Source organism: Dermacentor albipictus, chromosome 5 (assembly GCF_038994185.2).
Source record: "Dermacentor albipictus isolate Rhodes 1998 colony chromosome 5, USDA_Dalb.pri_finalv2, whole genome shotgun sequence".
NCBI lineage: Eukaryota > Metazoa > Arthropoda > Arachnida > Ixodida > Ixodidae > Dermacentor > Dermacentor albipictus.
The window spans coordinates 172,098,553-172,113,855 of record NC_091825.1 but is presented as its reverse complement, the minus strand read 5'-3'; the positions used below and the strand labels follow the sequence as shown (position 1 = coordinate 172,113,855).

The 15,303-nt window shown below is 50.6% G+C and overlaps 2 protein-coding genes across 8 annotated transcripts in view; one reads left to right on the top strand and one right to left on the bottom strand.

Annotated features, from left to right (window-relative positions):
• The window catches only part of LOC135916679 (E3 ubiquitin-protein ligase SHPRH), a 375,022-nt gene that overhangs the window by 151,610 nt on the left and 208,109 nt on the right, over positions 1-15,303 (bottom strand). The window lies entirely within an intron of this gene.
• On the top strand, positions 5,797-9,752 carry LOC139060200 (uncharacterized). Its single transcript, XM_070539166.1, has 2 exons — positions 5,797-7,116; positions 9,333-9,752. Exons 1-2 carry the CDS (start codon positions 5,797-5,799, stop codon positions 9,750-9,752), a joined length of 1,740 nt encoding a protein of 579 aa, XP_070395267.1.

Genomic DNA, 15,303 nt, shown 5'->3' with positions numbered 1-15,303 from the left:
GCAGCGTGATCAGTCAACGACACTGGTACGACGCGTTCCAGTATCTCGCCATCGGACAGCCCCGTTGTGCGCTGGTAAGTCAGCACGCGATCGAGGTATTCGTTGACGCTAACTGAATCATGATACCCGCTGTAGGTAGGTAAGTCCACCCTCACTCTCGGTCTAGCAGCTGCGGCAGATGTCAGCAGAGTGTTCTGCACGGCACCTGTCAACCTCTCAATCAAGCGCATCGCATCGTGCAACAGTGCCTGCTGAGGCTCGCTCTGGCCAGTAATGTCTGGCACAGGAGCGGGACGCGTTGAGCAAGTGTGCCGCTGTGGCTCCGTGCTCTCCGGAAAAAAACTGGTGAAGCGTTCGGCATAATGTGCCTCAGGCCTTCAAGGGTACGTCCTGCCGGAGAGAGCGCCTCACGTGTAGCACTACCCTCTTCGAAGCTTATCGAATTCCTAGGGCTAATGTTCGCCGCAGGGTATGACTGAGCGGTAGCAGTTACCGCCGCTTCAAATTGTTGCCTGTTGGTAGCAACCTGCGACAGCGTATACAACGGCTTTAAGTCAGCCCCGTATGCTGCCATGGTTCGTTCGTGTGGTGGCAGTCACTCACACAAACAGACTCAACCTGTCACACCTCTGGCCCCACGTTGGGCACCAAATATAGGGGTATTACTCAAGTTCGCACGTGCGCACCTGACCCTTCTCTGGATCGCACAGCACCGACGGAGCGGCAGTCGCTCGCTAGCACTTTCGCAGCAGCCCTAACAGTCAGAGCTGTGACCCCTAACCCGCGGTTCGCAGTGAGTTGCGACCACGGCGGGTTCAGGCCAGGGGGGACAGGGTGAGTCTCGCCCTAAGGTGTTTATTCACCTTAGAGTACATGTATACCAACTGACAACAACAGCAAACACACATACAAATACAACACAAAACCACAGCGGCAGAGCGTTCAGCACGTCTGGGGCGAAATAAACCGCACAATGTGGGAACCACAAAAGAGGCTGATAAGAGTTCAGCTCACCCAGAGTGGATCCGCGCTCGGGCCCTGGGGCAGTCAGTCGCTCATAAAGGCTGAGCGCAATCTCAGCCAAAAGGCAATCTCAGCGGCTGAATTGAGATGCGGCCAATCGCAAGCTCCTCAGCCGAAAGTCCACGGTGCATCGGGGGAATAGCGCTTCACCCCGAGCGGCGGAGAGGGAGTCTCCCCGGTTCCAAGAAAGGGAAAGGAGGGTATGGGGTGCCTCGGCTGCAGCGTCGCGGCCAGGCGCGAAGAGCAGCGGGAGCGGCGAAGGTGCCCTCTCCCCGCTACCCTCCGCGAGCGAGCACGTGATTATCGCGTGATAACCGCGTGGCCGCTCCGAAGATATCGGAATGTGCGTGCGATCCCCACAAGGTGTAGAATTGAGGATAAAAGGGTGCCATACACAAGGCCGGTGACACAGCCGTGTGTCAGCCGGCGTGTCAATAGCCATGTGCACAGCACCCCTCTGTTATCTGCTTTGCTGGAGGTAGTGGGCTATCATGTCTCTGAATGAGATAATAAAAGGAGCAGCATAAAACGGTGCCCACGACGAACAAAATACTGAAATGGAATAAATACATAACTAAAAGAAAAAGAAAGGAAAAAGAGAGCAAAAAAACAAACATTAATAACCAAACTAAGTATTGTTGCCTATAGCTGGAAATTTCGCATAGCGAATAGACTCTAATGCTCACTTTGAAACATTTATGCCTATTGGCTGCAATATCTTGAACTTAAAGGGCCCCTCACCAGGTCTGGCCATTTTGAGCTGACAAGTGCAGAGCATACATTGAGTGATAACGATCGTGTCTGCAAAGTATTACATCGTTACGTGCTGTGGAAAGATCTGAAATTTCAAACCATACGCCGTTTTTCCTTCTCCTCGTGGCCACTGCGCTCCAAGCAGGAGGGTGACGTAGTCACGTCCCTGCACCTATGTACTCGAGTCTGCAATGTCACATCGCTCGTGGCGACACGTGACTTCGAGAATTATTCAAGGCGCCGTCTGTTATTTGTGTGATCTGTTGCTTGAACTGATGAATTGAAGTTTAGAGAAATAATAACACACACAAACAGAATGTCTGTGTGTTTTTTGCTTTACTTCGCACCGAAGCAAGAGGGATGTACCTCCGCTTTGTCTGCTTGTTCCCACGGTCATGCGGTCACGTGCGCAGGCACCGAAACTATGCCATTTTCTACCGTGTTCCAGAGCGTGATCATGCTCTGCGATCCACTTGTTCTGCCTCAGTATTCATGTAGCATTGAATTATACCGCTAATCATGTGTTCTTGTGAACAGGGCACAAAATCGTACACTGCGCAAAACGATAACAGCTCACACGCAACGCCGCCAGCAGAAATGCGCATCGCCGAAAAAAAAAAATTAAAGCGAGGAGAAAAAAAAGTGAATGCAGGGCCCATGACGTATGTGTCACGTGATCCTCGAGGTCCGGCATGGGAGAATGCAGGGAAGGAATTTCGCTACTGAAGGCTAGACGGGGCAAGTGGAGAGGGAAACTCACTATGCAGTGGAGCCTGCCTGCTGACATCATGGGTTTGCGGCACTGAAATATTTCTATCTCGGCTATTAACAAGCCGGCTTGAAAAATTTTTGCGGCAGAACGCTCCCTAGAAGACACGCGACAACTTCCAGCGTATAACAAAAATTTGCCATGGGGCCTGGTGAGGGGCTTTTTAAGGCTAAAGTATAATTCTCTGTATTTTCTTTCTCGTTAAGGAAAATTTGACTGTAAGATGTAGAGTTTAAGTTCATCAAATTTATGAATTTATGACCTGGTTGGTTGAAATGCTCCATGATGGCTTTGGGAAGCTCTTTAGCTGTGTCCACGCGATGCCCATTTAATGCGACGTTCATTGATTGTCCCGTTTCATTATATTGTTCCTTACAGAAGGAACATTCAAGCGTATAAATCACATTCGATCTTGTACAAGTAAAGCTAGTTTTCACTTCGTGTGCATAACTATTTGCGGTGCTTTTAATTTTAATGTCACCTTGAAGGTGATTGCAGGTTTTGCAACTGGGGCGACAACATGCTTTTATTATGGGGGAATGATGCTGGCTGAATTTTGCGGGCACTAACATGTCTTTAAATTTCTGTTGTCGTGATAGGTAACCTTTGGTACATCTGGCAACGCTTTTCTCAGATGCTTCTTACTTAATAATATTGGGTGGTATTTTCATAGGATCTTGTTTATGTTTGGCAGGGCATTAGAATATATTGTTATAAAGGCTGGTGGTCTGTCAGATTCTGGTGTAGGCTGCTTAGCTAATTCCAACACTCACTCCAATCTTGACGTGACATCGTAAGCTATGTTATCAAGTATCAAGTAACAAGACGACTCTGTGCGTGTGCACAAAACGTGATTTTTTAGAAGGAATCGAATACGAATAGAATAGAGCAAGAAGTGAACAGAATCGAATCAAATATAGAATAGTTTTCAAATAATGAACAGTCGCAATCACAACTAATCTAAACCACATCCTAGTACTCTAAAAGTTAGCAAGTTTCTGTATTACATAGTGCATACGCAGTCCATGTGCCCTGTTTTATAGGTAATTTGCCATGTGTGCTGCAAAGACTGGGTGAGCTGAGATGGAGTGGCATCATGCGCTGTCTTCCTGTGCATTTAGTGCTGAAAGTTGCGTAATCTCAAGTTTCGGAGATGCGTTGAAGCGAGAGGCAGACAAAGCATTCGCCCCCCACTGCCAGTGCTCTTTACGACAGCATCGTCCCACTGTGGGTGACACTATTAGGTGCGGGGGCAAGTGGATGTGAAGGCGTGGCTGACTTCACACTGCCAATGTGAAGATATCTACATGGCAAGAAACCGTATCTTTCATCACCAACTCTCAAATTCCACAAAATTATTTCTTTCTCATTCAAATGTGGTTTTCCCGATTGTCCGGTAATTTGGAAAATTTTGTGACTCCTCCTGTGTAAGAAAAATCCACCAGTGATTGTACTTATTTGCATAAAATATCGAATTTCAATACAGCCGAACCTCAATAAAATGAATTTGCACTTTGTGGGGAGCACACGCGCCCATCTTCCCCCGCGTTGTCGGGGTCACGTCGAGAGCTGGCATAGACACGGGAGAGGTGCACTATGCTCTCTCTCGCTTCTCCCTCGCTCTCGCAACGCGCGCACCCTTCCTCCCCGATTTGCGGGAAGGTAGCTAACGGGTGAGGAGGACATTCCCCTCGCCAAGTGTGATAGCGCAGCACGTCATGCCGCACGTGTACTGGGCGGGCTAACTGCCCTGATATATATACATCACATAGCGATATATATACATACGCCGGCACTGAATAAACTGATTCCATTCCCGGTTTGGCTGCGTGATGACATTATAACAACTGGCGTCGAGGGTCTTACATACCCACGTAAGCGACGGCCTTGGGCCTGCACGGGTGGACAGGCACAAACGGAAGCAAGGGAGCGGAGCTTTTGTCCAGCTTCAAGGCGCTGTACGGGCTCCCAGAGTACGGCATCGCCCACTGAACACCCCTGCTAGCATCTGGAAGGCATGGTCATTGATGCCTTTCATGACGGGCTTGATCATGTCATTTTCGTTCATAGATGAGTTGACGCGCTTGCAGAGCTGGAGCATATTTTCAACATAACTGGTGAAGGTCTCATCCTGGCGTCGAGCTTGACCACGCAAGTACTGCTCAGCGCGAAGCCAGCGAATGGCAGGACGGCCGAAGACCTCTGCCAAAGTTGTGAAAGCCGACCAGGTCGTAAAATCGGCCTCATGATTGTGGAACCATAGGTTTGAAACGTCGGTCAAGTAAAAGATCACATTTGTGAGCTTGGCGTGGTTGTCCCACTTATTATAGATGCTTACATGGTCATATTCGGCGAGCCAGTCTTCCATGTCATGGTCGTCTGTGTCGCTAAATATAGCCGGATCGCGCTGCCGGATGATGCCAGAGCAGACGATGGCCGGGGGCACGGGAGCAGCAGCCTGGGACGGTCCCAGATCATCAATTGCAATAGCTGGTGGCAGTGTCCGACTGCGGAGTTCCAGTATGTCGAAGAGAAACCCAGCAGCTCCACCAAATACAACGGGGGTGTTCGCCTAGCAGCACTAGTTCTAGGTTTGTAGCAGTAGGCTGAAACAGGCTGGTGCTATAGCGAAACGTGGAAGCAAGCACATCTTGTCATCTTCTTCTCTTTCACTAGCACCATGCCCACTGCCCAGTGCCTTCAGTACAACACATATTGGAACACTGGCCAAAAGCTCAGAAGGCTGTTCATGGAAGGAGAAAACTGTCGCAGGTTCCAAGGAATGGTGTTACTGGGCACTGAACCAAAGCTGATGGGCTTCAAATGCACGAGACAAGCTAATTGCCGATGTGACCTGCTTCTTGATTCTTGGCACACCAAGAGCCTCCGACATGACCTGGCACAGCCAGTTGAGACCATCGCACATGGCAAACACCAGCACATCCATTTGAGACTGGCACGCGTGGCAAGGTAATTACTGATATGAAGTGCTGTGCCACACGTGTCAAACATGATTCGTTCTTTTTATGTTACGTCATAGGCAAGCAGCCTATATATCTAGATCGCTGTCGCTGAAATAAAACAGTGCGGTACGTGCTCTTGGATCGCCTCCGTCACTCTGCCACCCGCTACAACAGTGGCGACGAGGGTGACCACCCCGCGGAGCCCCCGCCACGAACAGCGGCGTCTCGGTAGCGCTGGAAGTCCTGCTGGGTACTGAAAGTAATCGAGTCTTCGGAGCATCGGCGGTCATGGCCCTGGCTACGAACCTCGGTACCCCAAGTTTCGACGAAAATCAAGATAAGTGGGATATTTACTTGACTCGACTGGAGGCATTTTTTGAAGCAAATGATATTAAGACAGATGATAAGAAAAGGGCGCTCTTGGTTTCGACGCTATCAACGAAGACGGTAGGCGTTCTTGCTGGACAATGCGCCCCCCAGAAAGTAAACGCCCTGAGTTACAAGGATGCACTTACCATCCTAAATAACCACTATGCGCCGAAGACTAATCAGGTTGCCGCAAGTTACAAGTTCTTTACAAGGAATCAGGCTGCAAGCGAATCTGTCCGGGACTATGTTGTTGAGCTACGCAAGCTTGCGGATAATTGTCACTTCGGCACCAGTTTGGATCGTATGTTACGGGACCGCATTGTGTGTGGCATCCGAAATCGGGCGGTGCAGCAGACGCTGCTTGAAAAAACTGAGCTCACACTTGCCCAAGCTGAAACAATTGCCATAGCGGCAGAGACAGCCGCACTGGAAGTAAGCGCCATGACTAGACTTGATAATGAGGCAGCGGTGTGCACTGTAGCGAGTAAATCGCGCCGATATCAGACCTTCACCAAAGATAAGCAAAGCCATACTGAGTGCGCACGCTGCGGAAACTACGATCACGAAGCAAGCGACTGTCCGCACAAAAAGGAGCAGTGTTTTCACTGTCGGAAGACTGGTCATTTCGCAAGAAAATGCTGCTCCCAGTCGGGGCTCCGGGCTGGTCGTAGGCGCGATGGCGTCGCTAACGCAGTTCATTATGAGAGCGCTGTATCCGAAACGGAGGAAGGCGATATTTCATCAGTCTTCACATTGCAGGAATCACGGGAAAAGAAATCTTTGCTCCAGGCGTTCCGCAGAGTTATCCGCTGGGGTGGCGTGCCTTTGAACATGATTATTGACACGGGATCGCCGTTTTCTATCATTCCGCAGGAGGTGTATCTAAAGCACCGTCTGAGTTGGCCACGCTTATCGAAATGCAAACACACGCTCAACTGTTACTTGGGCAAGCTACCCATTGTCGGTGAACTGCACCTTGAAGCCAATTTTGCGGGGAAGACTGTACCTGCCACACTGATAGTTACAGGCTGCTCGGGTCCCAGCCTTTGCGGAAGGGACTTAATCCAAGCGTTCTCGCTTTTGCCGTCGGGGTTTCTCGCTGCGGTTCAACCGACGTCAGCAGATCCCGACAGCCTCAGGACCGAGTTTCCTGCCCTTTTTGAGCCAGGACTTGGAAACATTCAGGGGCCACCTGTGAAACTCCACATTCGAGAAGGCGCCCAATCGAAGTTCCACAAGGCGCGGTCAATTCCTTATGCTCTTCGTGAAAAAGTGGAAACTGAGCTGGACCGTTTAGTACAGCAAGGCATACTATCGCCCATAGCACATTCTGAGTGGGCGGCACCAATCGTACCAGTACTGAAGAAAGACGGCTCCCTTCGCATCTGCAGCGATTTCAAAACCACAATCAATGCTGCGTGCATAACTGAGCAGTACCCTTTACCAAACATTGAAGACATTTTCGCGTCGCTACGTAGGGGATCATTTTTCACAACACTGGACCTTAAGGATGCATATAACCAACTCCCATTGGATGAGGAGGCGAGGAAGTTGGCCGTGATAAACACTCACAAGGGGTTGTTCTGCTATAACCGTCTTCCGTTTGGAGTTGCCTCGGCTCCCGCGATTTTTCAGCGGTGCATGGAAACGGTCCTGGCTGGTCTTCCAGCCGTGCAGGTGTATTTGGACGATGTATTGATAGCGGAACGTCAAGACGATAATGGCTCAGTGCTTCAGGACGTTCTGCGCAGGCTTCAAGAAAATGGTATTAAGCTGAAGGCCGAAAAATGCCATTTTCGCAAAGACTCAATTGTCTACCTGGGCCATCGCATTGACAAAGACGGCTTGCATCCGCTTGAAAAGAACCTAGCAGCAATACGCGACTCGCCACGGCCTACGAATGTGAGCGAACTGCGTTCTTTCTTGGGTCTGTTGACTTATTATCACCGGTTCTTGCCACACATGTCAACGATGCTAACACCGTTGTATCTTTTGCTTGAAAAAGAGCATAAATGACACTGGGGAACGGCGCAGGAAAATTCATATCTCAAGGCTAAACAAACACTTCTGAGTTCGCCTGTTCTGACGTATTTCGATCCCAACCAACCAGTGCGGTTGGAATGCGATGCGTCACCTTCGGGTTTAGGTGCCGTAATTTCGCACCGAATTGGACAATTGGATAAGCCCATTGCTTTCCGTTCACGCACGTTAACACACGCCGAAAAGAATTATTCTCAGCTCGAGAAGGAAGCGCTCGCACTGGTGTTCGGAGTAACAAAGTTTCGAGACTACCTGCTGGGCCGCGAGTTTGTATTGGTCACGGACCACCAACCACTGGTGGGACTTCTACGAGAAGATCGACCTGTGCCCCCAATGGCGTCGGCACGTATTCAGAGATGGGCTCTGTTTCTAAGCCAATATAGCTACCGCATAGAGTACAAGGCCGGCAAGGAAAACGCCAACGCGGACGCACTCAGCCGCTTGCCCGTGCCGATAACAGACGTTTGTCGATCGGGAACCTTACCAGAATACGTATTGTCTACAGAGACCCTTGACAGCTCGTTCGTGCCAGCGGATGCCATACGGGCGCTGACGAACGGAGATGAAAACCTTAGCGTTGTGCAGCACTTTGTACTGAATGGATGGCCTAAACGCTTGTCACCGTGCCACAATCACCTTCAACCTTATTTTTGCAGAAGACTGGAGCTGTCAAGCGTAGAAGGCCTGCTCTACTGGGGTCATCGCATCGTCGTACCCCGCAAAGCGCGAGTCTCCATGCTCGCTGAGCTACATCGGTCACACCAGGGTGCATCTGCGATGAAAAGACTGGCTCGGACGCTGTTCTGGTGGCCTGGGTTGGATGGTGAGATCGAAAGCCTCGCACGTTCGTGCATCTCATGTGTACAAGCTCAGCCAATGCCCCATCGACAGGTTCCTATCTGTTGGCCAGAAACCGGAACCAATGGTCAAGGCTTCACATTGATTACGCCGGACCGATAGAGGGACGCATGCTGTTGATAGTCGTCGACTCGCATACTAAATGGATTGAGGCACTTCCCGTCAAGTCGGCAACCACAGAAGTCACAATTGCGCGGCTTCGAGAATTGTTCGCGCATTTTGGCTTGCCGCAAGAAGTTGTATCAGATAACGGGCCTCAGTTTGCAAGTCAGCAGTTTTCCCAGTTCATGACTGTCAACAACATAACTCGTCTACGTAGTGTGCCGTACCACCCACAATCTAATGGTCTCGCAGAGCGTGCGGTCCGCACAATAAAGGATGGCCTTCTTAAGCACTCGATGGTGAACGATCTCGAAACAAAACTAGCGAGAGTGCTCCTAGGCTATCGACGTACCCCACTGCCGTGCGGCAAGTCTCCTTCAGAGATGCTGCTGAACTACCAAATTCGTTCGCGCTTGGATACTTGCATCTCTTCTCTACCTCAAAGTTACCCGCAGCCTCCCAGATTCCAGTCCGGCAACCAGGTGTGGGTGCGCAACTTTGGCCAAGGGGAGCGTTGGCGTCCAGGCATCGTCAAGAGCATAGAGGGTTCACGCCTTGTAACGGTCGACACTCCAGATGGCCTAGCCAGACGTCACTTCGACCAAATTTTCCGTCGCGTGCCTGTGTCACCCGTGACCCCAAAAGCGGAGGCGTCCGACTCGCTTCAACCCAGCCCGGACAACAAGCATCGGCCCACGTCAACGCCAGAAGCCCGGTGCAGCCTGGCCACTCCAGAAGCAAGTGGCGCTACGCCTGTTCCATCGACAACACCTCCAACGTCCGTCCCAGCCGAACAGGCTCTCTCTGTCCCAAGTCCGCCGGTCTTACGGAGGTCTACCCGACAACGAAGACCCGTGCAAAGACTGCAGTTTTAAAGAAAGGGAGAAGTGATATGAAGTGCTGTGCCACATGTGTCAAACATGATTCGTTCTTTTTATGTTACGTCATAGGCAAGCAGCCTATATATCTAGATCGCTGTCGCTGAAATAAAACAGTGTGGTACGTGCTCTTGGATCGCCTCCGTCACTCTGCCACCCGCTACAACAATTACATGATTCTGGACAGCCAGCAGAATGACCTTGCTCCCATCGCAAACCAACCACACCAGCATGTGCCCCCTCTTAGTACTTATCTCTGCCAATCCAATGCACCTTCTCATCCCTCTCTTGGGGCGTGCAAAGGGGGCTTGCAGCAACAGAATCATTTTACTGACTTCTGCTCCTTTCCTGTTAATGCTTTGTATGGTTGTAACATGCAAAACATGGCGACTATGTAGAAGAGACGTGCAAGAATGACCTGTGAGAAGTGGATGGCAGAGCAGCTGTGACATCTCTGGTGCAGTTGATCAATTCACCACTGAAAGGTAGCACCACAGCTTTTAAAGCTGTAAACATCACTTTCATTGCAGAAATGGCAGCAGCCTCAGAGGAAATTGTGCAGCAATGCACTGAATATAACAAATCCTGAACAATCATATTGTCACGTGGTGGTGACGTTGAATAACACAGTAGCAATACTGGGAACGAGAAAACTAACTTTTATTGGGCGAACCTGTGCCCACAAAACAGGCTACACTTATGGCACAACGATAGCGGTGAACACGCTCGGCGATCGTCGAAAATCTGATCAGCGGGTCAATCGCGTCGGCTTTTATACAACAGTTGTCGAATGTTCCAGACTAATCGTTGGGACCCGCGTGCCTTCCACAAAGTTCTACACCATTCGCGTCACGCGATGAAATCTGATAGCACAAGGTTCGGCGACAACAGACAACCGGATAGAAGCATCGATAACTTTCCAAAAACTTCGGATGCATGCAGGTGCGTCCCGCGCTGTGCGATAACATTTGTTAGGCGGCCAAACGTGGTCGCCCGATAAAGATAAGTACACGTGTCATTACCCCCCTCTTAAAAAGCATCGACCCGATGCTGCAAACAAACGAAAGTAATAAATGAGCACTCGTAGCAAAGAAAACAACAAAATAAGGAAAGTTCGTTACCGTCCGTAAAACGGTTTAAGACGCACCACGTGGACCACTTCAGGTCGTGCGCGGCGCCGCTGTGAATGCGAAATGCCGTCTGGCACGACCTCATAGTCCAGTGCGCCAATACGTCGGATGACCTTGTAGGGTCCGAAATAGCGTCGCAGTAGTTTCTCACTCAGTCCTCGTCTGTGTATTGGGGTCCATACCCAAACACGGTCGCCGGGCTGGTACTCAACGAAGCGTCGTCGGAGGTTGTAGTGTCGGCTGTCGGTACGCTGCTGGTTTTTGATCCGTAGGCGGGCGAATTGTCGGGCTTCTTCGGTGCGCTGGAGATAGGTAGCGACGTCAAGATTTTCTTCGTCAGTGACATGCGGCAACATGGCGTCGAGCGTCGTCGTCGGGTTCCTGCCGTAAACCAACTTGAACGGCGTGATCTGTGTTGTTTCTTGCACCGCCGTGTTGTAAGCGAATGTTACGTACGACAGGACGGCATCCCACGTCTTGTGTTCGACGTCGACGTGCATCGCTAGCATGTCGGCGAGGGTCTTATTCAGCCGCTCCGTAAGACCATTCGTCTGCGGGTGGTAGGCCGTTGTCCTCCTGTGCCTTGTCTGACTGTACTTCAGAATGGCTTGAGTGAGCTCCGCTGTAAAGGCCGTTCCTCTGTCGGTGATGAGGACTTCTGGGGCGCCATGTCGCAGCAGGATGTTTTCGACAAAGAATTTCGCCACTTCGGCTGCGCTACCTTTCGGCAGTGCTTTAGTTTCAGCGAAGCGGGTGAGGTAGTCCGTCGCCACAACGATCCACTTATTTCCGGTTGTTGACGTCAGAAAGGGTCCCAGCAAGTCCATTCCGATCTGCTGGAATGGTCGGCAAGGAGGCTCGATTGGCTGTAGTAATCCGGCTGGCCTTGTCGGCGGTGTCTTGCGTCGCTGACAGTCTCGGCATGTTCTGACATAACGGGCGACGTCGGCGGTCAGGTGCGGCCAATAATACTTTTCTTGTATCCTCGATAGTGTCCGGGAAAATCCTAGGTGTCCAGCGGTCGGATCGTCATGTAGGGCGTGCAATACTTCTGGACGAAGTATTGCACGCCCTATTCTCGCCAAATGTATTCTCGCCAAATGTCTGTCTTCCTTGCGTAGGTGCGCTGGGCGACGGGTGGGCGTGCTGGCGGCGGCGGCGGCGGACAACGGAATTGCGGCATCACAGGGCCCTGGCGCGGTCGCGAAGGGGGGCATTGACGGCGTGCGACGGCGGCGTAGGTCATCGCTTCCGGCTGGGGCTGTGGTGATTCTGGTTGCACCTCAGGAACTCCAAGCGATCGGTGCACCTCTTCTTTCATGATGTCGGTGATCGAGGCCACTTGAGGCTACGACAAAGGCAAGACCTTGCGCAGTTCTTCGCGCACTATGGCCCTGATGGTCTCGCGCAGATCGTCCGTGGCCAGTGATTGAATTCCTGCGTAGTGGGTAGAGCTTGTACGGCGGTTGAATTGCCGGTTCCGCATTTCGAGTGTCTTCTCGATGCTGGTGGCCTCGCGAAGAAACTCCTCGACAGTCTGCGGTGGGCTCCGTACCATTCCGGCGAAAAGTTCCTCCTTTACACCACGCATCAGTAGGCGGACTTTCTTCTCCTCGGACATTTCCGGGTCGGCATGGCGGAATAGGCAGCGCATTTCTTCGGTAAAAATCGCTGTGGTCTCATTTGGTAGTTGCACCCGGGTTTCTAATAGCGCTTGGGCTCGTTCTCAGCGTACGACGCTTGCGAATGTCTGCAGGAAGCCGCTACGGAAAAGTTCCCAGGTCGTTAAGGTGGCTTCTCGGTTCTCGAACCACGTCCTGGCCGCGTCTTCTAATGCGAAGAAGACATGTCGCAGTTTGTCGTCGCTGTTCCAGTTGTTAAACGCAGCGACTCTCTCATACATCTCGAGCCAGGTTTCCGGGTCCTCCAATGTTGAACCGCGGAACGTCGGGGGCTCCCTGGGTTGCTGCAGCACGACGGGGGATGCTGGGGCTTCCATTGGGGTGGACTTGGTGGCAATCTTCCTGCTCGTCTCAGGTAGAAGTCCGTGCTCCGGGGGCAGTCCTTGCAGCCTGCGGCTACCTCGCTGGTTCTTGTCGACGTTGGTGTCTTCCGAGTGAGGGCTTGGGTCACGGCTTTGTGGGGGCGTCCGGTGCATGAACGCAAAGCACCTCCACCAGATGTCACGTGGTGGTGACGTTGAATAACACAGTAGCAATACTGTGAACGAGAAAACTAACTTTTATTGGGCGAACCTGTGCCCACAAAACAGGCTACACTTATAGCACAACGATAGCGGCGAACACGCTCGGCAATCGTCGAAAATCTGATCAGCGGGTCAAGCGCGTCGGCTTTTATACAATGGTCATCGAATGTTCCAGACTAATCGTTGGGACCCACGTGCCTTCCACAAAGTTCTACACCATTCGCGTCACGCGATGAAATCTGATAGCACAAGGTTCGGCGACAACAGACAACCGGATAGAAGCATCGATAACTTTCCAGAAACTTCGGATGCATGCAGGCGCGTCCCGCGCTGTGCGATAATATTTGTTAGGCGGCCAAACATGGTCGCCCGATAAAGATAAGTACACGTGTCAATATCTTTAGCACTGATGACTGGTATGCTGCTTTTGCTTATGCTGAACTATGTTTGTACCTTTGCAAGTAGGCATGCTTAGTTGCTCTTGCAGTCGTTTCCTTTTTTTTTATCTAACAATATAGTACGTACCATGGCTTTTTCCTCTTGGGCAACTGGCTTCAACAATTGATGTTGTGATGAAAAGCTTCCCATCACATGCAATGCTATAGAAAGTCGAGGTGCATATATCCACCTTGTAGCCCAAAAGTGGACAGGTCTCAGGTGGTTGACTGGAGGCGCTTTCAAATCAGAACTTACACGAACCCGGTACATCTTAACCACATGTTTCTGGAATTATACCCTGATGCCAAATGTAAATTGTGTGATAGAGGAGCCACCCTAGAGCATATACTCTGGGATTGTGAACTGCAGTAGAATCTCGTTACAACGAACTTTGTGGGACTGCCCAATTTAATTCGTTAATTTGAATTATCGTAGTACCGAAAAACCAATATTTTCACGTCAGTAATGTAACACAACAATGAAAATTACATATCTTTGCAGCAGATGCGCGTGTTCGTACATAAATAATAAACGAGAACGCTGGCCACAGTTTAACTAGAATTTATTGCTTGAAGAAGTCTGTAATTTTCTTCTGGTGAGTAGGCAGCAAGTGCTGCAGGTCGAATGCCTCCATATCCTCGACCTTCCTCTGAACGTCATTGGAAACATCTTTACAGCGCCTGAGGAATGATCGCGTCCTTTCTAGAAAAACTTAAATATCCCAACTGGAAACAGTCTTTTCCTCTTCGTGCGTTGATCTAGTGTCGGCATCGTCTTCGTCACTACTGCAATCACCTTGCTCACGCACTTTATTCACGATGTCTTCGTTGGTGAGCTCTGCGGATGTAGCTGTCACTGTCAATGTAATCATCAAAGGTCACCGCGGTGTCGACGGGGAGCGTCTCGGTAAGCTCATTCCACAGTTCTGGGTTGAGCTCCTCTGTGTCCTCGCAGTCTTGTGGTGAAGGTGAAGCCTCTAAAAGGCCTGCCTTTCACTAGCAGTTGCTGATCGTGCTTGCTTTCACATTCCACCACGATCCTGTAAGCATTTCTGCAGCTCTACGGATGTTTACCTGTGTGGGCAGCTTAAGTCGGATATTGATTAGGAGGCGCTGCACAAGATGCTTCTGAAATTCGGCCTTCACACATCTGATGATGCCCTGGTCCAAAGGTTGAAGCAAAGAAGTACAATTCGGGAGCATAAATTCAAGTTGCACATCGCTCAATCGCATGTTCACAATATGCACTGAGCAATTGTCAACGATGAGAGTAATTTTTCTGTCTTTCTTCTTCATTGTGTCATCAAGCTGCAGCAGTCACTGAGTGAACGATTCTCGCGTTATCTATGCTTTTTTGTTGGCTCAGTCGTCGCAAGGCAACGAGACAACGTTTTTCAAGCAGCACCGCTTAGCAGACTTGCCAACAACTAGCGACTTCAGTTTTTCTGTGCCTGTAGAGTTGCAGCAGAACAGAACCGATACGCAGAGACGTGATTTCCTTCTGCCCTTGCACCTGCCACCCTTGAAGTTCATTGTTTTATCAGGCAACAACTGATAAAAGAACGCTGCTTCATCGCTGTTGAAAATGTCATCTGGGGAGAAACATTCGATGATCTCTTGAAAGCACTTGTTCCGCCAGGCAACCGCACTCTCGGCATCTGTTGCCTTTTCTTCGCCACAAGGAACCTGCCACGCAATGCCATTCCTTTGCCGAAAGCGGTAGACCCATCCAGCACTTGCATCGAAACCGGAGATGTCCAAGGCGGCTGCAAACT

What these genes read in the sequence shown, in the direction of transcription:
- LOC139060200 (XM_070539166.1), top strand. Translation starts at nt 5,797, where the DNA reads ATGGCCCTGGCTACGAACCTCGGTACCCCAAGTTTCGACGAAAATCAA. An exon ending in CCCAATCGAAGTTCCACAAG is followed by an intron (nt 7,117 to 9,332) that starts GCGCGGTCAATT and finishes AGTTACCCGCAG; the next exon opens with CCTCCCAGATTCCAGTCCGG.